The sequence below is a fragment of the Megachile rotundata genome, chromosome 9 (genome assembly GCF_050947335.1).
Source record: "Megachile rotundata isolate GNS110a chromosome 9, iyMegRotu1, whole genome shotgun sequence".
Taxonomy (NCBI): Eukaryota; Metazoa; Arthropoda; class Insecta; order Hymenoptera; family Megachilidae; genus Megachile; species Megachile rotundata.
Window position 1 is genome coordinate 16,641,404 of NC_134991.1, and position 24,612 is coordinate 16,666,015.

At 44.4% G+C, this 24,612-nt stretch overlaps 4 protein-coding genes across 12 annotated transcripts; 2 read left to right on the plus strand and 2 right to left on the minus strand.

Moving 5' to 3' along the window:
* Positions 1–47: 47 nt before the first annotated feature.
* Positions 48–3,660, plus strand: LOC100876816 (sodium/potassium/calcium exchanger 5). The gene is made up of 6 exons (XM_076535361.1): positions 48–406; positions 849–1,324; positions 1,706–1,922; positions 2,069–2,224; positions 2,317–2,625; positions 2,726–3,660. The coding sequence occupies exons 1-6, from the start codon at positions 325–327 to the stop codon at positions 3,040–3,042; spliced, it is 1,557 nt and encodes a 518-aa protein (XP_076391476.1). The 5' UTR covers positions 48–324; the 3' UTR covers positions 3,043–3,660.
* Hk (potassium voltage-gated channel subfamily A regulatory beta subunit hyperkinetic) lies at positions 3,650–13,182 on the minus strand. Of its 4 annotated transcripts, none has more exons than XM_076535370.1 (9): positions 13,040–13,182; positions 9,777–10,069; positions 8,625–8,838; positions 8,398–8,525; positions 8,103–8,309; positions 7,940–8,037; positions 7,808–7,864; positions 7,506–7,715; positions 3,650–7,432 (listed from the first exon to the last, which is right to left on the minus strand). In XM_076535370.1, exons 2-9 carry the CDS (start codon positions 10,036–10,038, stop codon positions 7,331–7,333), a joined length of 1,278 nt encoding a protein of 425 aa, XP_076391485.1. In that variant the 5' UTR covers positions 10,039–10,069; positions 13,040–13,182; the 3' UTR covers positions 3,650–7,330. The 4 variants fall into 4 exon arrangements, with proteins under 4 accessions (XP_076391485.1, XP_076391484.1, XP_076391483.1 ...); XM_076535369.1 differs by lacking the exon at positions 13,040–13,182 and adding an exon at positions 10,434–10,569 and having other exon boundaries at positions 9,834–10,069; XM_076535368.1 differs by lacking the exon at positions 13,040–13,182 and adding an exon at positions 10,434–10,569 and having other exon boundaries at positions 7,506–7,712.
* A 1,385-nt stretch (positions 13,183–14,567) lies between these two features.
* Positions 14,568–20,065, minus strand: zyd (sodium/potassium/calcium exchanger zydeco). Of its 4 annotated transcripts, XM_076535365.1 has the most exons (9): positions 19,923–20,064; positions 16,720–16,893; positions 16,414–16,601; positions 16,051–16,294; positions 15,838–15,960; positions 15,288–15,503; positions 15,095–15,196; positions 14,691–14,939; positions 14,568–14,632 (listed from the first exon to the last, which is right to left on the minus strand). In XM_076535365.1, the coding sequence occupies exons 1-9, from the start codon at positions 19,969–19,971 to the stop codon at positions 14,628–14,630; spliced, it is 1,350 nt and encodes a 449-aa protein (XP_076391480.1). In that variant the 5' UTR covers positions 19,972–20,064; the 3' UTR covers positions 14,568–14,627. The 4 variants fall into 4 exon arrangements, with proteins under 4 accessions (XP_076391480.1, XP_076391479.1, XP_003707861.1 ...); XM_076535364.1 differs by having other exon boundaries at positions 14,568–14,939; positions 15,838–15,957; positions 19,923–20,065; XM_003707813.3 differs by having other exon boundaries at positions 14,568–14,939; positions 19,923–20,063.
* On the plus strand, positions 14,878–24,562 carry LOC100876926 (sodium/potassium/calcium exchanger 4). 3 transcript variants are annotated; one of them, XM_076535362.1, is made up of 9 exons: positions 14,878–15,016; positions 21,651–21,881; positions 21,945–22,132; positions 22,269–22,416; positions 22,476–22,577; positions 22,670–22,729; positions 22,812–23,021; positions 23,146–23,247; positions 23,661–24,562. In XM_076535362.1, exons 2-9 carry the CDS (start codon positions 21,815–21,817, stop codon positions 23,993–23,995), a joined length of 1,212 nt encoding a protein of 403 aa, XP_076391477.1. In that variant the 5' UTR covers positions 14,878–15,016; positions 21,651–21,814; the 3' UTR covers positions 23,996–24,562. The 3 variants fall into 3 exon arrangements, with proteins under 3 accessions (XP_076391477.1, XP_012151551.2, XP_076391478.1); XM_012296161.2 differs by lacking the exon at positions 14,878–15,016 and adding an exon at positions 20,125–21,121; XM_076535363.1 differs by lacking the exon at positions 14,878–15,016 and adding an exon at positions 21,425–21,578.
* The last annotated feature ends 50 nt before the right edge of the window (positions 24,563–24,612 follow it).

The window sequence follows — 24,612 nt, forward strand, 5'->3', positions numbered from 1 at the left end:
AAAGGAAGCGAAACACGAGCAGACGAACATGGAGCGATTATCTCATTGGTAGTAACGACGAAGTTCCTTCTAATTCGTTAAATGTTTTTTAAGACCGGCTTTAAAATCGAATCTCGTTATTGTTATCGACAACGGCGACAACGTCGATGGTGCTCAAATAGATAATAACGACGCGTGGATGGTCGTTAGGAAGGGAGCGTAATCAGTAGAATGTACCATAAATACGCAAACTGTTTAAGAAAAAGTAGTTTAACGTAGTTCGGTAAGAAAGCGGTGCCGAAGATTGTCCTTTGATTAATTGCAATTGGAACGGTACACCGCGAAATGAACATACGGTTCTACAAATGCGCGTATATCTTAGCGTTATCGATATGTTTTCGCGGTACTGATGCGTTTCTCAAGAACGGTGAGTGCTATACTTGGCTGTCAATTTGAACCATACGTGTCGATGCACGTGGAGATGCGTGACGAGTGACGAACGTGTATTTCATCGTTGTTTTCCATATTCTGTTTTGAATTTTCCTTACCTCGTCCATAAAATTTTCTTCGCGACACAAATAACCGCGTTTAAACAAAGGTGATAGATATTGAGTCACAGTTAACATTAGCGTGTTGTAATTGTAGTAATCGAATCGATATCAGTTAGTTTAGAAATGCAAAGTAGTTCCGTAAATGCAATATATTTTCTCAAACCCGAAGCGCCGGACGGAGTAAGTCATATTACTCGACCTACCTTTTCCACGAAGAATCTCTATTTCGTTCGTATCACGGTTTCGACGCACTCTTCCCTTCCTTTCTCAGTCCTTTCTCGTTCGTTCGATAAAGAGAAGCAAAGGGTTTCGTTGTAGGGACACAGGATGATTCGTCAAAGGCAATCGACGTGCACGAAAGAGTGGAAGAAAAATCGTTGCTAAAGGAAGAAAACGTTCAGAGAAGATACGTAAGAGATACACAGGAGGAAGTAAAAGAGTGTGCAGAACGATCGATCGATGATTTTCCCGAGGATTGGTTTACGGACGAACAACGTCGACATGGAGCAGTTATATTGCATGCGTTCCTTGGATTCTATTGTTTTTTACTGACGGCCATTACTTGTCACAATTATCTGTTACCGTCTCTCGAGCATATCTGCACTAGTATGAACATAAGCACCGATGTCGCTGGCGCGACTTTTCTCGCAATGGCTAGCTCTTTTCCCGAACTATTCGTGAACGTGATTGGGACGTTCCTGACCGAGACGGATCTTGGTGCCGGTACCGTGGTCGGTAGCGCGGTCTTCGACACCTTTGCGACTCCTGCTTGCGGAGCGTTGACGGCCCTTACCGTAAGTCTATCACTAAGCTAAGTTAAGGTATCTCGTTGTTTCGTTTTCCATGAACGTCGATTCTTACATCTGTTGATCAATCATCTAGACTTTGCTTCCCACGATATCTTTGATCTTTCAATTATGCTATTTTTGTTCGTTAAAAAACGTGATAAGCCTTTCGATAATAAATTATATTTGTTTAATATATTATTATTTTCTAATCGCATTCGAATCTCCGTTTATCTGAATATTTATCGATACGAATATTATCCAACGCTACACTCGTAATTATAAAATCGCAAAATGTTCCACGCGGTGCTACGATAATAATTTCCATTGTTTTGTCGATGGAAATCGACGATCGGTCGTCTCTGTTAATGATCTCTCTCCGTTCGGCAGGCAATACCTTTACAATGGCGAATATTGACACGAGATTGTATGGTGTACGTGATATCGGTTGGAACGTTGGTGATAGTGATGTGGGATCAGCGGATAGCTTGGTACGAAGCCATGAGTTTGCTAATAATATTTGTCGTCTATCTAATTGTGCTGTTTGGCAGCCGAAGCGTTAATCGCTGTTGCCGTAAAGACTCTTTTTTCGGTTCTAAAGCGAAACGTAAGTAGATACATGGGACGTAGAAGCTCGTCCTTTCGACGACATACTTATACATATTTTCTTTTTCCTTCCGTTTCGTTTCGTTCGAAACGAAATTGCGTATCGAAGGAGAAACAAGTAACGGGAGACCTTTAACGGTTGATTAGATTCCGATATCGACGAGGCCTCGTCTCCCAATGGGTCGTACACGCCGCAAAAGGAGATTTCGGTAATTTATCACACGGAGAAGCAACAGGATACAAAGCACGACGTAGAGAGAAGACAAGAATGTTCGGAGACATCGGAGGAACATTCGGAATCAGGTAGGAGATAGGAGAATTCTTTCCATAGTAACTTAGCCGAGAAACAAGAAACTCGAGATACGAGATAAACCGTTGTTCCCGATTATCCGTAGAAAATTTATTCGTTTGGCCAAAGGATCGATCATTGATCGGGAAATTTTGGTTTCTGTTATGCTGGCCGGCGAAATTTCTGCTGTTCGTGTCGATACCGGATTGTAGGATCGAACGATTGAAGAATTGGTATCCACTGACATTCGTCATGTGCGTGATTTGGATCGGGATAGCCTCGTATCTGGTTTCTTGGATGATGACGGTGATCGGTGACACCATAGGAATCCCGGATTCCATCATGGGTCTCACGTTCTTGGCAGCCGGTGGCAACATACCGGAACTCGCTTCTATCGTTATTTTATCCAGACAAGGTAAGTGCTTCCATTACTTCCTAATTTTCGACTCCTCAGATTCGATGAAATTCCAGCAATCGGTATCGATCGTTGAACGAATGTTATGTTTGTTATGTAGGTGACGGAAACATGGCGATGAGCAATACGTTAGGGGCAAATATTCTCGATATTTTACTTTGTCTGGGCCTGCCGTGGTTGATAAAATGTTTGATGACCGGGAGAGACGTGGAAATCGTTTCAGGAGCTTTGTCGTATAGCGTGCTTTCCATCGTTGTCTGTATAGTCGCTCTTTACGCAGTGATAGCCTTTTTCAATTTTTCCTTGAACAAAAAAGTCGGATTGATTTGCCTGTTGTTATACACGACATTCTTAACTTTCGCCATTCTTGTAGAAATGAATGTCTTCTCCGTCGTGAATTTACCTATGTGCGATTAACCGATTCGTTTCATTTCTTGGTTTGCTGTCTCGTTTCGTTCGCGCGCAAATGCGTATGACTTTACCATACGCACGTGTACAATTTATCGAAGATGAGTTTGCGGTTTCACTGACAAATTCGTCAACTTATAAATGGAAATTAATCACGATAGATGAATGAGTGATCGATATCGTGATTTATTTTTCGCTTCGCGTTTCATACTTTTGTACTGTTTTCTCTTATCTGTTCTCATATTTTTCTATCATCGCGATAACCACAAGAAACGAATCGAACGTATCGTATTTTGAAGAGGATCAGTAAAAACACTTACTCGCAGAAGTATGCCAGGAATATCAATGCATCAGCGCAACACTGAAGAGAAATGGGAGAGGTTTTTTACTCGACAGAATATTACGAGGCAGAGACACGAAATTTTCTTGTGGTAAAAAAGAAACAGAAATGGGATAAAGAGGTAAGGGTCGATTAAATCGAATGAACGCGGTTGTTGGTACATTTTTAGCTGAACATAAAGAGGGAAATCGTTGGTTAAAATTCGTTCCATCAAAGACAGATGAAACAAGAAAATGTTAAAGTCGGAGACAAGAAACGAGTTAATAGGATCAGACGTTTTCTTTTTTTTTTCTTCTTTTTCTTTTTTGCTTTTTTATTGAATTCCCTCAAAATAGTCCCCTAATAAGTAATTAATATATTGCTTACAGAGTTGGTACAAGTTTTCGAAAGACTTTGAAAGTGTCGTTACTTCGATAGCATCTTTCTTTCGTGTTGCGTTTCTCCGAACATCGAATTTGTCCGTTGAATTTCCGTTCGAATGTCAGAGAAAGAGAGGAGCCGATGGGAAGCGAATCGGAGACTCGTCTCGATGCGATCGAGTACCGCAACAACAGTAGTAACAATAACAACAACAACAACAAGAACGACGGCGAAAACAACGACGAGAGCAATTTGCATTTCGACCGGTTGGATTCGAGCGTTGTTGACGGCGCGTTAGGAAAAAGGCTTGAATGATCACGCGACCGCGTATAAAACAAGATGTTCGTATTAAATACTTTTATTTTTATCCAATGCGATTAGCTGGTATCGTAACGGAAGCGAGGTAGGTAAGTACGTGTACGCGTCGCTGACGAGTGACCGCGATTGCCCGCACACCTTAACCGCTGTAAATTGTAAATAGTAAATTGTAAATTGTAAATTGTAAGTGGAAAATTGTAAATATGTCGCGTATCTCGATTCCCAGTGGATCAAATCTCGAATACATCTGTTCGAACGCGTACGAGTCCCGGAACATCGAATTTCAACATTGCTTCGATTGTTGTCTCGTTTTTACGATATTTTATTAGCGCTAACGGTTAATAATCTACGGTGAAATCGATTGGACGCGAAGGACAGATCGAAACTCGATCGAGGTCGACTCGACCGATCGTATCGCGATTAACGTAGTTCTTTCCCGATATTTTCACGTAAATGCGGTTGTACGATAACGATTGGCCGCGTGAACGACGATAGCCAGCTAACGCGTACAAGTTCAATAATTAGATAAGATAACAGGTAATTGGCTACGAAAGTTACAGTGGCCGGAATTCGTACGAGAAACGTGATATTTGTCCATTGGAGATTTTCAGATTCGACTTCATTTACCCACCCACGGATTACGCCGTTTACGTCACTTTCTCTCTCTTCCTTCCTCTTTTTTCAAGACTCAGGTATTTCCTCCTCTAAACATTCGAAAAACGAGATGATCGTGATTCATACTCGAGCCGTTTAATTACTTTTTCGGTTTCCAATTTTAACAAGATAATAATGTACGTCACGAACAGTATTATTCGTTCGATCGTTTTCAACATCTCCGCGATACGAGATTAATGGTATTTACCGAAGATTTAAGACGCTTTCGAGAAATCGGTATCGCGAAATCTTGTGACGGTATTCTCCGATCTACTCCTCCACCGGACTCCTTCTGTTTACAGACCGTTGGTTTCGCTTCCGTTCGTAAAGCACTTATATAATTATCATCGTTTGCGAAATGTCTGCGCGCGAAAATAAAAAAGAAACCTGTCGAGATACTTCGTATACTTAAACTATAACTCGCACCAGCTGGTCTATAACGGAACGACGAAGGACGAAACGCTTGACCATGTGGCAGTTGAATATTTTGTAACGAATTCTCTCGTAAAAGCTTTGCCACTTGCATGCTTCTTCGCGTGTATCGCGACGAACGCGATATGTATCGAATTACCGTTATTACGATAAAAACTTGTATCGGATATAATATTATCGATTATTAGCGACGAGTGAGAAAATTTTTCGAGCAATTAGCATATAATCCACGTGAAATAACGGACGCGATCGGCACTTGGTGACGGCACTTGCCGTTTATGATCGATCGAGGATAGCCGTCGAAATCGATTCGAAGAGCGTTTAATCGTTGCATCGAAACGCGTGCCTGGGATCAAAGTAATGCCAAACCGGAGATTCTCTATTCTCCCGACATATTTGAAAAGTACCTCCTTGCTTTCCTTTCTTCGATTTTATTTTCACTCGCTTAACCTGTTTCCGCGCGCGCCGGTGTCGAAAGAATCGAACCGGCAGTTTCGGTCGGCACGCGGTACAATTGTATATCGTAAAATCGCGAGCGATTTTTATCGATCGATTTACTCGCGACGTTACACGCCACGGTGTACGGACGGTTTGGATTCAAAGAGCCGACCGCGAGAGACGAGACGACGGCTTTTCGCGCGAGTCACTCGAGTCGCGAATCCATCCAATGAAATAAGAGACGCGCGTAAAGCGGAAACGTCGGCTTTCCTTCGAATTTACTTCTTCCCTTTCCTTTGCTGTTCCCTCGCAAGCCTCGTCATCTTTTCGCTTACCACCGTTCGCGCTTTCATACTTCTATCTACCTGTATGTACATAATTGTCTAACTACTTACCTCAACTACGCACATCTATCTATTTACGCGTCTATCCGCCTATGTACTTGACCTATCTACGCAGCTGTCCAGTAAGCTAACCAGCTATTCCACCATTTTACCGCCATAATGTCACTGGTCAAATCAGCTAGTCAGCTAATCGGCTAGTTACCCATCTTAGATAACGAACGGTACGTGGCAAGAATCGTTTACGTCGAGACGTAACGAGAAAGGGCCGAACAAGTGCTCTCGGTAGAACGCAAAAAGGAGCAACGACACGATACTCGAGTCGACTCGTTAACAATTATGCATGCACGCGCGTGTCGTGTGTGTGTGTGTGCGAGCGAGTGTTGCGCGTGTACGTCGCAAAAGCACGGTAAAATTGCCATCGTAGCGGTCCTCGATCTCGGACGCGTTTCTTTCATCGATTCGGCTCTGTTTCGTGCACGGGTACCGTCTTCGTTCGCGCGATTCGTGCACGCGAGCGTAACGCGCGGATACTTCTTCGAGCGAACAAACTATCGAGCGGTAAAACGGTATAATGAATTTCTCGAAGCTGAAAAAAGTATTTTGCGATAATATCGCGCTTTACATAATCGTATTAAAGTTGTTACGATATTTCTTTTATCTACCGTCGATGAACACTTTGTACAGTGAATCGTGGATAAAGATTCGACTTTTGGATTCATAGAAAATCTCGAGCCGCCATTTTTCATTTTCGAACGATAAGTTTAACTTAGCGATCTCACCTGTTCTCCGTGTCACCAAGATCGCGGACAAATTGTACGGTTGCATCGGAAACTGATAATCGTATGCGGAATTTATCTACGAATAACTGTTATTAAGTATTTATCGCGATCCTGATGGTGATCGCGGTGGTAATTACAAATCGTAGGTAAGTCGTAAGTGGTAAGTTGTAAGTCGAAAGTCGTAAGTCACGAGTCGTAAGTGAAAAGTCGCGAATTATAATCGCGATTGTAACCGTTAGCGTAACCGTAAGTATTGTCGTTTGATTAACGCGAATACGCGTGGATATTCGCGGCGGGCACGCGGATCGATCGCGCAATAATACGCAGCTGGGATGGAATCGGAGTATTCCTTTCCCGCTCGATCTGATTTGGCTCGGATCGATTCGGTTCGTCTCGATCGGTATCGGTATCGCTCTCGTTTTCGTTCGATCCAATTCGACTCGACCAAGACGAAAATAGCACGCGTAAACGTAGGTGAACGCGCGGACGCGATCTCATTGTATCTCGCAAAACGGTAATTTGCCGGTCAGCTCTTTGGTCTGTTCTTGATCTTGAGTGTTGGCAGCCTCGCTTTTCGGGCTAGCTCCGTCCTCTAGGGAGCCCCCACCGCTACCGTGGGGGCAAATTGATTGTCATCTAAGCGCCAGGGTCGAGATCATCGGAGGTCGCGACGGTTTGTTGTCCAGAATTCTTTCGATTTCGCTCATTATGTTGGCGTTCAATTTTGGAATGAGCTAGAAAAGCGACACGGGCATCAGCCGAGCCGACGCAACGACGGATGCATCGATCTTCGGAATTAGATGTTACCTGTAAACTTTGAAGACTCTCGTACAGTTGGTCTATGTTTGATGCACCGAGAAGAAGGCACTGAACACTTTCATTCTTTAAGGACCAGGCGATGGCCAGCTGACCGAACGAACAACCGAGTCGTTCGGCGAGTGCGCAGACGTCCCGTAATTTGTCGGAGTATTTCCGGGTCTCTTCGTCACCGGTCTTTTCCTTCCAGCCATATTCCTGCTGAAACGCCGCATAAAGAAACACCGCGATAATCGCGTTTATCTTAACTACGGATCAAAGAAACCTTTACCTTCGCCGGCTCAAGTACGCACCTCTTTGTACAAAGATTGCGTTTCGTCCTCCGTCCAACTGAACGACGAATATTTATTCTGAAATCGTAAGCGTCGCGATCGTTAGTCCTTTTGGGTTGATCCTTTCGCTACCTTCGTATGTTTCTACGTTACCTTATAGGAAGATCTGGATAAAAAAGAAACTCCGTAGTCTTCCGGTTTGGCGGAGACCATACCGATCGTGACCGTGGACCATGCCATTAAACCAACCCCTGAAACCGATACGCGTTGCAGGAAAACAATCGAATCGCGTACCACGCTAAACTTATTCGTTTACCGATCTTGTTGTACAACTCCGGCATATAAAGTTCTGGCTTTTCTCTGTAAAACAGATGATACTCGGCTTGCTCGACGATCGGTGTAACGCAATTGAATTGACGACAGTTCGTGTAAGCTTCCATGATCTCGACGGGTGTCCAACGAGAAGTACCCCAGTACATCACCCATCCTTTGCTTATCACGTAGTTCATGGCGCGTACTATCTCTGAAAGAAACGGTAAGGCGATAAAATGAACGCTCGATCGAGCACATCCGAGACGAGACAAGAACGTTCAGATAAGCGAACAACAAACCTTCCATCGGACACATTGGATCAACTTTGTGAATCATCACGATATCGATGTAGGACAATTGTAACCTGACCAAAGATGCTTGGACCGATTCGATGATGTGTTTTCGCGACAGTCCACGACCTTCCGCCCTGCGATCAACCTTTATTAGTAACGTCGGACTTGCGTACTCTACTCTCTTCTTCCGACAACCGTTCGTTCACTTTCTGTTTTTAAACCGCGCTACTCACTTGGTGTTCCAGTATATTTTAGTGGTAACGACGTAACTGGAACGATTCCAAGCGCGTCGCAACAAGATTCGTCCGAATTGAATCTCTGCTCTGTGACCGCTATGGGCTTCGCTCAAGTCGAACACGTTTATCCCGCTATCGTAGGCGAGCGCTACCACCGCTTCTGCTGCTTCTTCGTTACCGCATCCTCCTATCCCAAAAGTGGTCCACGTACCTACGCGTGTAAAGCAACTTTATTAGGTTACTCGTTTCCTCTCCTTCGGAACACGTCGATTCGCTTTCTTTTTCTTTCTCTTTTCTTTCCCTTTCCTTTCTTTATACGGTTTCAACAGCTATAGCTAGTACACAACTTTTCGTTATCCTTCACCTACCGCTTCGACTAGGCTGATCGCTTTCGGAATCCTACGAAGTTTCTACCAACGTTTTACCGTCACTTACCTCGTTTACACTCTTCCTTTATTCTTTTATGATTTTCTACGAGACTAATATTAGCGCCTCTTTGCTCCATTGCTCTCTTTTTTCTTCAACATGTTACACGCACGTACACGCAACCTCGAGTAAAGGAATTTTTTATTTAAACTCCCTTTAGTTAGCCAACATTTAAAACTTTGATTTTTTAAGTGTACATGCGTGTACGATAAACTTGATCAACTAGAGTCTAGTTGCTAGACGATTTCTTTTCCTCTACCAGTAATCTTAGAACATCGCGTAACGGACCATCACAGAATATCGAGATTTTGCGTTACCTTCGTATACTGGTTGATCTCGCACCGTATATCTCGTACCCTTTTACTACAAAAATGCGTACGAGAAGCTTGCATGCTCACGGATCATCGAAAAGAAGCATCGACTAACATTAAATCTGCGAAGAAAGTAGTAGTAGAAGAAGAAGAAGAAAGAGAAGACGAAGTATCGGGTATATATTTAAAGGATATCGAAGGAACCAGGAAAACGAAAGTGGGAGTACCGAAAAAATTGTCATTGGCGAATTAAATGGAGAACGACGGAAACGAAATTGACGAGTTTCCGCGACGAGAAGTAAACGTGATTAGCAGGTAGCGAACTAGTAATCGTGAAAATGGTGGAATAAAACGGATGGGTAGCCGCGGTTCTGTTCGTTTCTACGAAAGTGGGGGAAAACATTCAGCGTACCTAATCCAACATTGGAAACACGTAGACCGCTTTTGCCCAAGTTGCGGTAGCGAATACCTGGCGAAGGATGCTGTAAGCGTTGCGCTTGTGCGGCAATGCAGTTAGTCAGTAGCTGTTCCTTCGTTCCAGCTGTATTGCTGCAATGTACGCCAGAGTCGATGCCGCCACCGCCGACGCCGCCACCGACGCCGCCACCGCTGCCGACGCCACCGCCGCCGACGCCACCGCCGCCGCCTCCGCTACCGCCGTTGAACTCTTCCATGCAATCCAGACTCGCTATAGGTGCACGGCAGCTGCGCGTTCAACACATACGTTTACTATTAATAGGAAAGGATCGATCGAATGCTCGATATAACCGCGCAAACGTTTGCTACGAATACGCGTCGCATCGATGAGCGATTTCGAAGTCGATCCTCCGATTTCCGATCGAACGCGATCCGAGAAACCGCGCTCGCTCTGCCGTCCGCGCACGATCAATCGATTACGAATCCTCCATCGACTCATGCTCGATAAATGTAAGTGCAAATGCTTGTATCTCGATTATGTACCGCGATCGTGTTTCGAATTCCGAGTAACGCGTCGATAAGAAAAAGTCCATAGGAAACGGAACGTTTGTGGCTGTCGCAGGCATACGCAGGGCGATGAGAATTCACTCACCGATAAATAGTGGGCAGCGGATAGTAGTCGTCATCCTCCATGCTACTGTTCGTATTCGCATTGTTATTCGTATCGTTTCCTGCCGTGGACGTGGTGCCGAGATTGCACAGCATTAAACGCGACATCGTTGAGCGTGTCCGGATCCTGTTCGGATCGCGTTTCGGAGTGTCTTTGAGAAGTCAAAAGAATTTCGGAGAAACGCGACGGTGAAAAGATCCGATCGATCTATCAAATACGAGACTTCGATTCGTTCTCGAAGAGAGCAGCGAGCTTCGACGATCGTTCGTCACGTTCGATTCTCATAATTTGTCGACGAACCGATGAAATTCGCGCGTTCCATTGATCGTTTGGAGAAAATCGTAGGTACCGTTTTTGTTACGGTTCGGAGCGGAACGATATAAGGACTTGATTTGTCAACGATCAAATCGAGGATCGTAAGGGAAGAAAACGAAGAGAGAACGGAGCATTCGGCCACTCGAGCAGCATCGGTCGATCGTTAAATGCAACCGAAACGTTTCCTTTCTGGTAGTCGTTTTTCAAAGTCGTACGATTTTCCTGTACGATCGCGCGGACGTGTTACATCATAGGCACTAGATTTTCTTTGCTCTTACGTTATTTAGGCACCGCAGTAAAGAACTTCGACATGGTTCTTGTACGACTATTCCGACAGGATTCGTGGCATCGTCGTTCGCGGATATTTACGAGCGATTTAACGGGCTTCGATCGAGATGCCGTTGAAAAATTGTGACAGGTAATAATCTGTCGATAAAGTATATTCCACTCGTTACGACGCGTAGGAACGAACGGTGGACGATATGATTTTCGATATGCGATAACCGGGCAGCAGCGACGAATTTACGGAAAGCACTCGCTCGCGCAAATTCGCTAGCTTACTGAGGAATTCGTGAGCTAGGTCGATAACGTCGATTCCATGAATTCCGTGAATTCCATAAATTCCATTGATTCCGATTGCAACGTTTGGTATCGATGGCAACGCGTTGCTTCCACTGCCACTTCCACTTCCACTACCACTTCCACTTCCACTTCCACTTCCGCTTCTGTTTCCAACTTTGATCCGAATTTCTTCGATTTCGGTTTAGCCCTCGATCTCGGTTTCGACTTCTTCGATCCGGCTTTGAATCGCGACTGCAAGCCCGGATACCGCGCCAGTTCCAGCATCAATCGACGTGCTCGATCGCGTAAAAGCATTCGACGCGTACCGACTATCTTTGCGATCTTTCTTTCGACTCAAAATAATCGCCGTTCGCGTCTCGCTAGCAGCGAGACACCTTTTCTCGCATGGTCGATCCACGACTCGCGAGTTCCGCGGAAGGACGTTGACGATTATCGGAGAAAGGAAAAGAAGGAAAAGAAAAAGAAGAAGAAGCAAACGACCGGAACGCGAAACGAAAAATCGGTTAAATTATTAGGATCCTATCGCAAAGACGGCGAGTGTTATGCCTCCTACGTGGTAAGCAACACTGCACAACTTCGATACACCGCGACTCCCTCCTTTTCGGCGATAGGTCACGAGCGTGCGTGCCTTCGCGTTTCTCTTCCGCCGCGGATCCTTCGGTTTCAGTTTCGGACCGAGCGTTTGCGCACGCCCGCGGCTGCGCGTCCTTCTTCGTTCCTCGCAACTACCCCTTCCTGCTTTCCTGCCTTCCTGCTCGCCTCTCGCCTCCTTCTTCCATCCCGCAACAGAGGGTTGCGGTTGTTTTCAGAGCGCATGACGTTACCTACGTCGCATTCAACGCATTCAGCGCATTCGCCGCATTTGTCGCATCGAGCCTCTCTCGGAATTACTTACGTCTCTCTCGCTTGTCTTTTGCCCCGAGTTCCATGGACCACGTTTCGCGTTCCATGCCTCGTGCTCGGTATTCTATCGAATCTCGCGGCCGGACGATCGAACGTTTCGATTCGTTCCGGCACCGAGTAAATCTATAAATTTCGAGCGCCATAAACGCGCTCGCGTATGGACTCCCGTCGAGGAGTATCTACCTATCCATCTGGCCTATTTGTCTGACCGAACGCGGCACGCATGCGTGCGCGCGATCACGAGCCGGAATAGGTAGAGACGCGTGTACGTAGAAAATATCCGCGATCGCGTGTACCGAGTAATAGCGGGTAAACGCACGGTTAACTATAGAACGCGCGAGGGTGCGCGAATAGAAAACGAAACGGTAACAGTCTCCGCGACAACGCCGCATTGCGGATCCGTTGTGGTGACGCGCAACTGACCCCTTCCTTCTTCAACCGTTCTGTGGCCGCCCACGTTGTTCGACCTACCGACCTAATACAAGCTCGACCTACTGCCACCTGACCCGACACACCGATCCACCTCTGATTACGCTTCACCCCGTGTTACGTGTTCTCGATAACGCGATCGTGGTGTCCTCGTGTGCCTCTTTTCTCCTTTCTTCTTCTCCGGCCACGTTACCTTGCCATGCCACGCCGCCATCGACCGTTTCACCGATGCGAACACGAGACTCGACGATATTTTTCTCCCGTTCGATTTACCGATTATTCCTCTCGAAAAACCCGTACGCGTCGTAGAAACGTTCCTACCGTACGGTTTGCACCGAAACGAGCGTTCTTGTACCTACCTGTCGATAATCCGCAGCGATCCGACGCGTTTCTGCTCCTCGCCAAAACGAATCTGCGTCGCGTGGCGATCCTGTTCCCTTCTCGAATTCCTACATGTATACTCCTTCGTTGAAATCGTGCCAAACGTTTCGAAAACATTGATTACAATTGCCAACGGACAAACGCGTTGCGATCGCGGAACGACCGACGCCTCGCGTCGCGATCTTTCGATTGCCGATGAATCGCAGCATCCGTTGTGTCAACGCAAGCGCGTTCGCCGTTGTCGGAGACAGAGGATAGCCGATTTGTTTTAATAACTTATTACAGTACTTTATTATTAAACTCGTTAAGTTGTAGATTACCTAAACGTACACACCCTGCGGAAAATTTCAGTACACGCCAATGCCTTTTGTCGAATAAACTCGACCGAGTCGATCTTTCCGTTTCGGTAATCGATTATCATGATTTATGCGCGACGATAATCGATTATCGCAACCGTTTGTGCGTAATTGGGCGCGTACGCGAATCCGTATAAACGTGAACGCGCGTACCTGTTACGTAACATTCGCGAAATGACGCGTCCGTGGAAGCGGCAGTCTTTTCTACGCTATCGTATGTCGTACGCTATGTACCGATCGGACGTATTCGTCACAAGCACTTTTCTTCCTTTCCGATTATTTGCCCTATGTTATTTACTCTCCTTTACAATTGTTCTATCGTTTCGCCGATGTTCCACTCGAAACTAATTCAACGCGAACGTTTTTCTCTTCTTACGTTAGACTTCCGAAATTCGTACACGCACGAAACGATACTACGCGATGGCGAGTGTCTTTACCGTTTTTACCAGAGGACAAAATCTTCTTCTCCTTTCTCTTCGTCTTCTTTTCCTCCTTCTTCTTATTCTCCTCCTAAGTCTTCCTCTTCCTCTTCGTTCTACTCCTCTTCGACTTCCTCTTCCTCTTCCGGTTCCCCTTATTCTTCTGCTCCTTATTCTTCCTTCGCTTTCCTCTTCTCTTTCTCCGTTTCTTCTTTTTCTTCTTCTGTTCTTCTTCTCGGTGTTCTTTGCTCGTTTCTTTTAACTTCTCGTGTTCTTTAATCGTCGATACTTACACGATAGCGCAATAGAAAGAATTCGAAAGATGGAAATGGTATGAACGAGAAAGTTTAGATCGTAACGAAGAAAGTAGGCTCGAGTGTACGAACAAAAGGACATAAAAGGACAAAAGGGACGGTACCGCGGCGGAAAAGAACGAAGAGAGAATAGAATACAAAGAGGAGAAAGAGAGAGAGACGAAGGGAAAGAAATGGAGATAAAAGAATAAAAGAGTATATGGCTCGAATGGATAGAAATAGATATGAATCGTTGTCGTTTGGTTCGCGAAAGAGAAATAACGGTCGAATAATGGGTCGAGAAGGGTTTCGTGGAAGCGAGACGAGGGAAAAAGTAGTTTCGCATAATATAAAACAGCATTGTTCGGTTCACCGTGTTGCTCGTAAGTTTCGGAGATAACGTACGAGAGGACTCGATTAAAAACCGTGTGGAATATCATTAAGCGACTCTACATTCGATCCCGGATCACTTGACCGTCCTCTGGCACGTGGGTAAATTCACCCTAAAGAATACATTCAGTTCTATCAACGATGCCAATATGAGAAAGACGGCGTACATACATAAACAGGCTCGTCCCACTTTTCTATCGAGCTGAAACTTGTTCGAAGCGAAAGCAATATAAAGCAACATCAATGTCGACAACAACGATATAGCGCTGTACTCGAGTCCACCAGAGTTTATACTGATGTAATGTTTTCCAGGTTGCGTCGGTGAAAACGAAGATTTAATTAGCCACGGCAGACCCAGGCACAACAATATGTCGAAGGTGTTCGATCCTATCGAGTTGCTGATACCCATCGAACCGTGACCTGATACAGAACAAATTCATCCAAGATTTAGCGCCTCGCCGCACCGTACTGTCCCGGCGATCGATCAACGTCCACCGGTAACATCCTTCGCTATTTATTATTTATCGCTATTTCCACTACGCATCGCGACTTAATCGTTTTTAAGAACGCGTTACCTTGTTTCGCCACTATTACGCTCGACACAGCCTCCGGGACGCTGGTACCAGCCGCCAGAAAAGTAATACCCATCACGGAATCCGGTATTTTCAGGGTGTCACCTGAAAACCGAATTCTCCTTCATTCCGTTTGCTCTATAACATCTTTTACCAGCTATTACTCTTATCCACCTCGCACGACTTTCTTTCTTACCGATTATAGTGATCATCCATGCGACTACGTAGCTCAAAGATCCGATCCAAATGATGCACATCAGAAACGTGACCGGAAACCAGTTCTTGAATCGGGGCTTCTCGCAATCCGGTATCGTACACATGAAAATCAAATGAATCGGCCAAGTCAAAATCCAGGCAGTTTTTCTTATCCATCCAGCTCGTGCCGGCCAGACCAACAGCTCGTACTCGTAACCTGTACATAATTTTTAAAAAAGACGCAACACTTTCGCTCGCTTCTTTTCTCTTTCCTTCTCTTATCTTCTCTTCTCCTCGCTTCTCTTCTCCTCTTCTCCTCTCTTCCCTCTCTTTTCGAAATTTGGTACTACCACGAACGCGAGATACGTTTGCATACGCCGATACGGACTACCTACCTCTATACCACGCGCATATTATACGTGTTTCGCGTAAAACGACCAAGCGTTTCGATTCGTTCCATCGCGCGTATTTAAATGCAAAGATCGCGCGATATCGTTCGTCGCGAGAATACCGTTTCTAGACGAGTTCTCTTTTTAATCGAAAACACTTACTAGGCTCAGGGTTTTCTTCTTGCGTTTTCGTCCCTCCGTTTTGTAACGGCACGTCCACGTGTTCGGCTTGATCACCAATCTGCATTTTGTCGGATCCTGCCAAGCGAATTTCCGTGCTGCCTTCTGAAATACATTTTCCACATTTCCGTTCGTTTCTCGATTCGATAAAGCACGTTGTATCTATGCATCGTTCGAATATCGTGAGATTTTCACCTGTGGCAGCGACTCGATGATCGTCCGACAAGGACTGATCAGCGTTGTGCGCGCGAAATCGCGTGCATCGTTGAAACGATTTGTCCCAGTACATGACGGCGATATAAACGATGTACAGTAGAACCAACGTCAACGCTTCGTACCATTCGACCCGCTCGTCGTGTATGATACAAATCAGAATGGCGACCGTGACGCCGTACGCGAGACAGTCTCTGCTAACCGGCCACCAGTCCAAGGGAACTACCTGTACAGATCGATTAACGAATCGTCAGTCGTTCCGATCGATGGCGAACTTCCACGATCTTGACATTCGAAGCTTAAAAAAGTTACATGGTTGATCCGCACCTATTCGGATGCACTTACCATTCCAGCACCGATACCGCAACAAGCCGGTACCGCGAGAATATTGAATACAGCCGAGCCTACTATTGTCCCGACACCGATGTCACCCTCGGTGATGAACGTGCCGATCGCGTTCACGAACAGTTCCGGTGCCGACGTAGCCGCGGCCATAAAGGTGGCACCAGCGACATCCTTCGACATCGACAGCGCTGCAATTTCAAGCATTTTCTTATCGTTATTTGCTCGAGGAACGCAAACATTCTGTCTTCTTTTGCCCCCATTCTACTGGACCAAAAGTAGAATTTTTTTGCATAATACTTTTCTTACCGTGACATATTTTTTCCACGGCAGGGACAAAAAACTTATCGCACACTACCGCTAAGGCGATGAACAGGTAAAGCGAAACGATCACGTGTACGACTACAGCTCCGTCCTGCCTCTGCTTCTCGTCGAAAAGATCGTGCGGAAAGTCTTCTATTGCCGGGGGTGTACAATTTATGCCTGAAACGCGGAAGATATTTAATGAATATATTCTTCCTAATCCATCCACCAACGGACGCGGTCGTTGTGTCTACGAATTAACACCGAACGACGTGTAATTGCGACGAAATTCTCGATCGGATAAATTTTCTTTCCCTTCCCTTTTCTCGATGCATCGAACAAGAAAGTGATAGTTAAATAAAGCGGCAACGAGGTTAATCGGAATGGAACCTCTTTGGATACGTTCGAGTCCGAAATATTTTGATTGATTAGAACGGAAGATATATAAATGTAAACGCGGGAGATTTAAAAGTTACGGTATTGCTAGAGCGGACTCGGCTTCGATGAGTCGCCGCGCCGGTGCAGATGCACGAATCGTATCGTTAACCGATTTTGGTCTAGGTTATTACGTAAGTTTCGACGACCTTGCGTAGCTGGTACAGCGCACTTGGACACAAACGTCGAGTACACGCTCCACTCGGTGATTACACGATAATTGGTCGCATTCGCTCTAGTAGCTGCCGTGAGCACAAATATAATCAGTTCACTGACCTTCGTCGTTCCTCTATCGAATTGGTTTCTTCGTAAAATTTCTTGTTCGTGAAACCGAATGCTGGTACAGGGACGATTGCGATAATGGACACGGCGATACCGTTTGCCGGCAATTAAACTCGATGCTAAACAAATACCGTGTTCGTTGACGCGCTACGCAGTTGGCGATGTCGTGCAATTTTTATTTTCATCGTAAATTACGTGCGCATCCTTCGACATCTCGACGACGTAGCCGACCGATGCTAAAATTGAATAAAGTCGAATGACTGAATTCGTGTTTACCGGGGCATTAACGTTCACGAATAAAACCACACGCACGAGAGAGACCGAATCAACGATCAAACGAACGATCGCGTGTCTCGACGTTTCGAATTCGTTTTTTCTACGTTTTATATATCGCCCGATAGTAATTATTTCGGTGCACGTTCAAAGGCGAAGAACTTTAAACGTTACGGAAGAAGAATCGTTTGTGCAATTGCTCTCTCACCCTCCTCTTTAACTCTCTCATTCTCTCTTTGGCTCTGTCTCTCCCTCTCTTTCTCTCCGGCGACATTCTTGTTTCACGATCGAAATCATACCTTTGTACGTTTAGACACTAGAACATTTGAAATACATTTATACGTGTAGATGCTCGCCGAGGACAGATGTACCGAGCAGGCGGCAGCGATAAGTGCAAGAAGAAAATAACGTCAAATTACCGGACGAATCGCGTAATTTTGCTTACAGATAGATCCGGTCCACTTCGTCTAGCTTTCGATCGATAAACTGATCGTGAACGCGTTGTCGAAGATACCGATCAATGGTAGATATACAATTATCGAAATCGGATATGACGGAGAAAGGGGAGGACCGAATCTAAGATTGTAAAGAACCAACGGAAACATTCGATCGACGATTTATTTTACCGAACGATCGTTCGAGCTTTCGACAGCTAGCGGAGATCCTGATGTGCGCAAGGAAGCTTCAAGGTAGTTGTTCTACCGCCTCCTGGTACCTGCCTATTCCGGCAAAAGTTACTTTGCCGATTTCGTGGATCGACTCTGTTTCCATCTTTACCCTTGTTCCTCATTTCTTTTCGTGAACTTTCATTTTTCGATCTCAATAATCGATTTTTCTCCTATGACTTCTCGTAATCGACGTAACGAAGCAAACGATGCACGTATTGGTGTCTCGTACAGGTTACACAGCTGTATAGTTGATGTGACTTCCTACCGATTAAGCAACCTAAAGAAGTTAAATTGCTCTCATTCAAGTTGGCAGAGGAGATGCCATTCATGTCTAATGTACGTCGTATAAACTAGATATAACGTGGCTCGGCTATTCGGCGTCGAACGGTTTCGTCTCGTTGGAAACGAACGATGGCCACCGGAGCTCGATTACCGATCATTAATAGTCGCTCCTTAATTGATAACGCGTTGGTTGATCCTTCTATGTACAAGCGGTAACGCGCTTCTTAAAAAACAAATTAAAGGCCTGTTGCTCGGTGCACGTTCGCCGTTTTTCGAAAAGTTATCGTGGAAAACGAACGACTTTCTCTGCTTTCGCTGCTGATTAGACCAAATACATCGCTGTTTTTACTATTCTTTCGCATTACCGAGAGGATAGTACCGGTGAAATAAAGAAGATACAAGTTGGAATCGTCGAACGTCAACGACACGCAACACCGAACTACAAGCGTTACACCTCCGTACGCGCTTTGCGAATAAAAGAACTGTTACGCGTTCATCGGCGCGTTTTGTCGTCGCAACGTTTTTAGGTACACAACTTACCAAATCCCCTAAAAAAATAATGAATATTTCAGGGAGGGAGAGAGAGGGTACTTCGATGTAAAAATATAATTAAGAATAGGAAAGTAGACTTTTGTCTCGATCGAAAATCCTGCGTCCATCTTTAGCAAACGATAATCGTGAACCAAACCAATACCGCGCGAAACGTAACGTCACGCGACACGCCTGAAATGTTTAATGCTTTGTGCTAAAATGCACTGTTTCTCAAGAACCGCTCACTCGCACCCTCTCTCTCTAACCCCCTCTCCAACCCCTTCGCACCTAATCCATCCATTTATCTCTCCGTTTTTTAAAATTCTTTCTTACTTCCTCTGCCTCATTTTTCACCCCGTTCGCGCCATTTTACTGCTTCCTTCTGTTGGACTTTTTCTTACGTTCTCCTGTTTTCTTTCGCCGATCGTCGTCGATGCCGATATCTAAACACCATCCATCCTGCTGTATCTCCTCCTCCTCCTTTTCCTCCACCTCCTTCTCTTTCTCCTTCTTCTCCTCCCCTTGCTACGTTTCCTTTTGCTCCTTCTCTTCCTATGCCACCACCTCCTTGTTCGATACTTCGATTTTCAATCGTATCCTGTTCTATCGATCACGATTCTTGAAACACACCCCTCACCTTCCCGCCCAGCCGAATCGAGCGTTCCCGTATCAACCGAAACCGATTTACCGTGAAAAAAGCATCGATTCCCGATGGTATTCAAAATATATCCAACAAACCTCCTCCTAAGTCGGACGTATCCATGTTGTCAATCCCGTTGTCACACATATACTACATTAACAACTACTCCGAAGTCCGGCAGCGTTTGTCGGAATCGCCCCTCCCTCTGCTGACTCTTCTCTTCTCATCTCTCGCGCATCGCGCCTGCTGAATCGTGCCGCGGTCAAAATGCGAAATCGTCATTGCACTAATCGTCGTTATGGCTTCCTTGAAAATTGAACGTGGCATCGTACATATTTCGTTCGGGCTCGCCATCGCGAAGCGAAACGTCTCGATCGCTGTTTATTCGTTTTCGATGGCGCGTTCCCGCATCCTGCGTGCTCTCTTGCTCTACTCCCTCGATACCATTCTATTCTTTTTCCTTATTTTTCTCCTTTCGCATGAACACGTTAGTCGTCAAAATTGTCCTACCAGAGTCACGTATCGAAGTAGCACGAAATAAGCGCGTACGAACGGTACTACTGGACGGAGAGACAGAAGGGGATTCGAAAGATACGTCGAAGTATAAAATTGTGAAACGTCAAAGAGGGTAGCGATACTGCGAAATTGCAACCACCGTTTGCGGTATAAACGATAATTGCTGAAATGTAACGAAAAGGGGGAAATATCGACGTTGAACAAATGCTGGAGACAGAAAATCGGTACACGATGAAAAAGAAACATCTACGGTGCTTCAAAAGTTGGAAGTATCGTCGAGTGACGAATACGATAATATACATATGTGCTGCTTCAATTTTTCCTACGCACCTTGTATATTATATCTATATGTACATATACAGATGGATACATGTATATATTGCATATTACAATACAAGGTACTTCAGTAACAGGATTATTGTTCGGATTATCAGCAAAGGGATGTCTTGATTCGCTTCGCGTAGTATCTTATCTGTGTAAAGTTGAGACCGATAATGTTCGTAAACGAAAAACACCGATGCGGTTTACCGTTCGAGTTAGCAATGAAAATTAGTATCGCACGGAACGGCACGTCGCGCATCGTTGATTCGATTACCGAAGCTTCTTTTCAATTAATTGACATTGATCAATTTTACAATGGCGCGAAGACACAGAGGAACGATTGGCTATAAAATAGTCAGCGTAATCATCGTTCCAACAATATACCTGATTTTCGTAAATACTTTAACGTTATTTCTTCCAACCGAGTCGGATCCGTCTGCAATTAACCCCACGAATACGCGTAAGTCTGGATTTTTCAAACCCTCCTTGGACCACGGCTATTTCCTTCCTGTTCACCCGTTTCGACAATTCATGTTTTTCCTTTTAAATTCGAGTTTCTTTCTCGCTCTGTATTCGCTTCAGAAGCTATTTACTATTTCCTAGAACAGCAACGATAACGTACATGAAAAGGTATCGAGTGGGGGTATTACTCGTGCTATATCGCGTTAAATAGAATGAGAAAGCGAAGAGAGAGAAGGAGCGAAAAAGAAAAAGAACAATATACCGTAAGGCTAAAATTTATAATGAATCATTACATAATATACCTCGTGGTGTCCGTATGCGTATCGTGAATTACTTCGAATTTACAAAAAAACAGATACGTGAATTCTAAAGGTTCTGTCCCTTTTCTCGTTTATTTCCTTTTTTATCATTACTCTCGATCGCACTTTGCCACCGTTCGTGCCGTGAAAACACATGTACGATATCGTTCAAGATTACACTTACCGACCGAGTCTCCATCCTTTATTTCCCTATTATTTTTTTTCAAGAATTTCGAAAACTGCTGCAAATCGACCCGATCTCCACCGAACCAGGAGGGAACGAAACCGTCAATTGTACTCCGCCGGCCATCAAAGAATTCCCATCCGATGGCCTCACGCGGGATCAAAGACAATCCGGATTTATAATCATACATTTCATAATAGCCATTTACATGTTTCTCTTGCTCGCCATCGTTTGCGACGATTTCTTCGTGCCATCGCTGAAAAAGATCTGCAACAGTAAGTGTCGTAACGTTCGTTGTACATCCCACAGGGAAATCGCAAAGTAATTTCCATTTTCAGAGATAAACGTGACAGAGGATGTCGCAGGAGCGACGATCATGGCGGCGGCTAGTTCTAGTCCGGAGCTGTTCATCAACATCGTAGGGACTTTCGTGACGGAAGGAGACTTGGGTGTCGGTACCATCGTGGGTTCCGCTGTCTTCAACATTCTAGCCGTACCTGCTTGTTGCGGTTTATTCGCGAATCAGGTGCGATAGTTTCTTTCACTTTATCGTTACCTTCCACTTGAACTTCGTCGATCAAGATGCGTCCAAGATTACAGACCAAGAAAAGGAGAGGAAAGCAAAGAACAGAAACACTAATGAAACAAGTTTATTCTCTCAGGTGTTAAATTTGGAATGGTGGCCCGTCACTCGAGATACTATCGCGTATACAATTACGGTTCTGTTACTAATTTTGACCTTACGAGATGGTTATATCCAGTGGTACGAAGCGTTGATCCTCATCGTTTTTTACATTTTATACATTGTTGGTAAGTGAAAACAGAAAAGAGATATTCGACGATTTTTTAACGAGAACTTTTCATTTCAGTAATGTGCTGCAATCGAAATATAAAAGGATTTCTTAAACGCACAACGAATAGCAGAAAAGGGTATACAAATATTACTGAAAAGAGTCCCTTGATTTCTAACGGTATAGTTTTATTTCTTTTCTTTATTATTTGTCTGTTGTGAGTATATGTAGTAATAATTGAACGTATTAACAGTCTGTTCTTTCTTTCTCAGACATCGCCAAAAGCACGGACATACACGAGCTAGAATCGTGCAAGGAAGAAGACGAGTCGCGTAAGTGAACTGTTCGATATTTACATTTACATCAAGTTCATTAATTGACAATTAAGATTAACCTTCAAAAATACTATTACAGTTGAAATCGTAAGCATAACGAATTGGCCAAGCAGTACGTGCGAAAAGTTATGGTGGGTGGCCACTTGGCCGATCAATGTCATACTTCTCATCACGATACCCGATTGCCGGAGAAATTCGTTGAAATCGTGGTATCCTATCACTTTTCTCATGTGCATAATATGGATAGCGACTACTTCGTACGTGGTCGGATGGGTCATCACCGTGATCGGTATGTTCCTTGTGCTTTTTCAAGCAATTTTAAGTTTCCGCTAGTAAACCATCGTTAATAAGTCGCTTGAAATGATCCAAGTTCCAAGTTTTACGTGTCGCGTGACTATCGATCATTATTACAGGCGATACGTTTAAAATTCCGGACTCCATAATGGGATTGACCTTTCTGGCGGCAGGAATGAGTGTACCGGAGGCTGTGTCAAGCGTCATCGTCGCGAATCAAGGTAATTCCCTTTAGTCCTTTTATGCGTCTCGCGTTGTTCGCTTTTTTTTGCCATCGCCACGATTTTCGGCCATAAATTTAGAATATATTTTTTATTTACCACCATCTCGTCTGATAATCTCTCTAATCATCGAGATGTAATAGTAACAGTAAAAATAGCGAATAACGAGCGCGATAGTGCTATCGCGAACAGACAATCTGTTACCTATACGATAGCGCGACACGTGGTATTATGGCGACGCTATTATCAAATTTACCCGATCTTGGATCCGGTAATTGATCTACGAAACGGTAATATTGCGCGTCAGTTTCTTTTCACATTTTGTCCTAGTTCGGCAATTTTGCGCACGAACTCGTTGCTTCGAGACACGAATTTAATCGATCATCCGTAACGATTACTTTCTATGTTTTCAGGACACGGTGCTATGGGGATAAGCAACTCGATCGGCTCGAACGTGTTCGACGTGTTACTCTGTCTCGGTTTACCGTGGTTTTTGAAAACAGCCTTCTTCCCCACAGTACCTGGCAAACATTATATAACCATTAATTCGCACGGGCTCGTTTACAGCGCCGTATCGCTATTTTCTACTCTCACTGTTTTTTACCTGTCTCTCTTGATAGCCAAGTTCAAATTAACGCGCCCCGTTGGAATCGCTTGTCTCATAATGTACGCCGTTTTCTTGGTGTTTGCTTCCGTTTTGGAACTAAACTTGTTCTTCGTGGTTAATTTACCTGTGTGCACCCATTAATTCACACGAGTGCAGACCTTGTTATCTATGTACATATGTATATTTTGTTAATCCTGTTTATGGCTTGTTCTTGACCGATTATGAGATTCCACGGTAGTAGGAGATTTCGACTAAACCTTTTACGGTATCCAACGGGGCCGTGACCTTATCGAATCGTTCCGAATCCGTTTATTCACGCATCTTCCACTCAACATCGACACCCTTCATCGTATAATCTTTCGTGCACATATATACGAATGTACACCCTCATTTATAAGTATTAAGTCGAACGACTATTTATTCATTCGTTGTGGCAAATGTGATTTGCAAACTCTGAACGTTTAAACAATATCAAAGAACCAATTTTTCAATTTGAATATCAAGCTTTATAAAGTTTTCTAGATCTACATATCAAGCACTACTGTTTGGAGTAGAACAACTCTAAGCTAATATTTATAAAGAAGAGTGTATATATTTATGTATTTTGCCATTAATACTTGTACATCTATACTCATTATTACTTGTAAAAATCTTAATACCATTTATGATTCATCTACATAATTCAAATTATATTCCAGTTCATTGAAATCAGTCTGATTATCATTTTACCTTCTTTGAAATTTACATTTCCGCGCTCT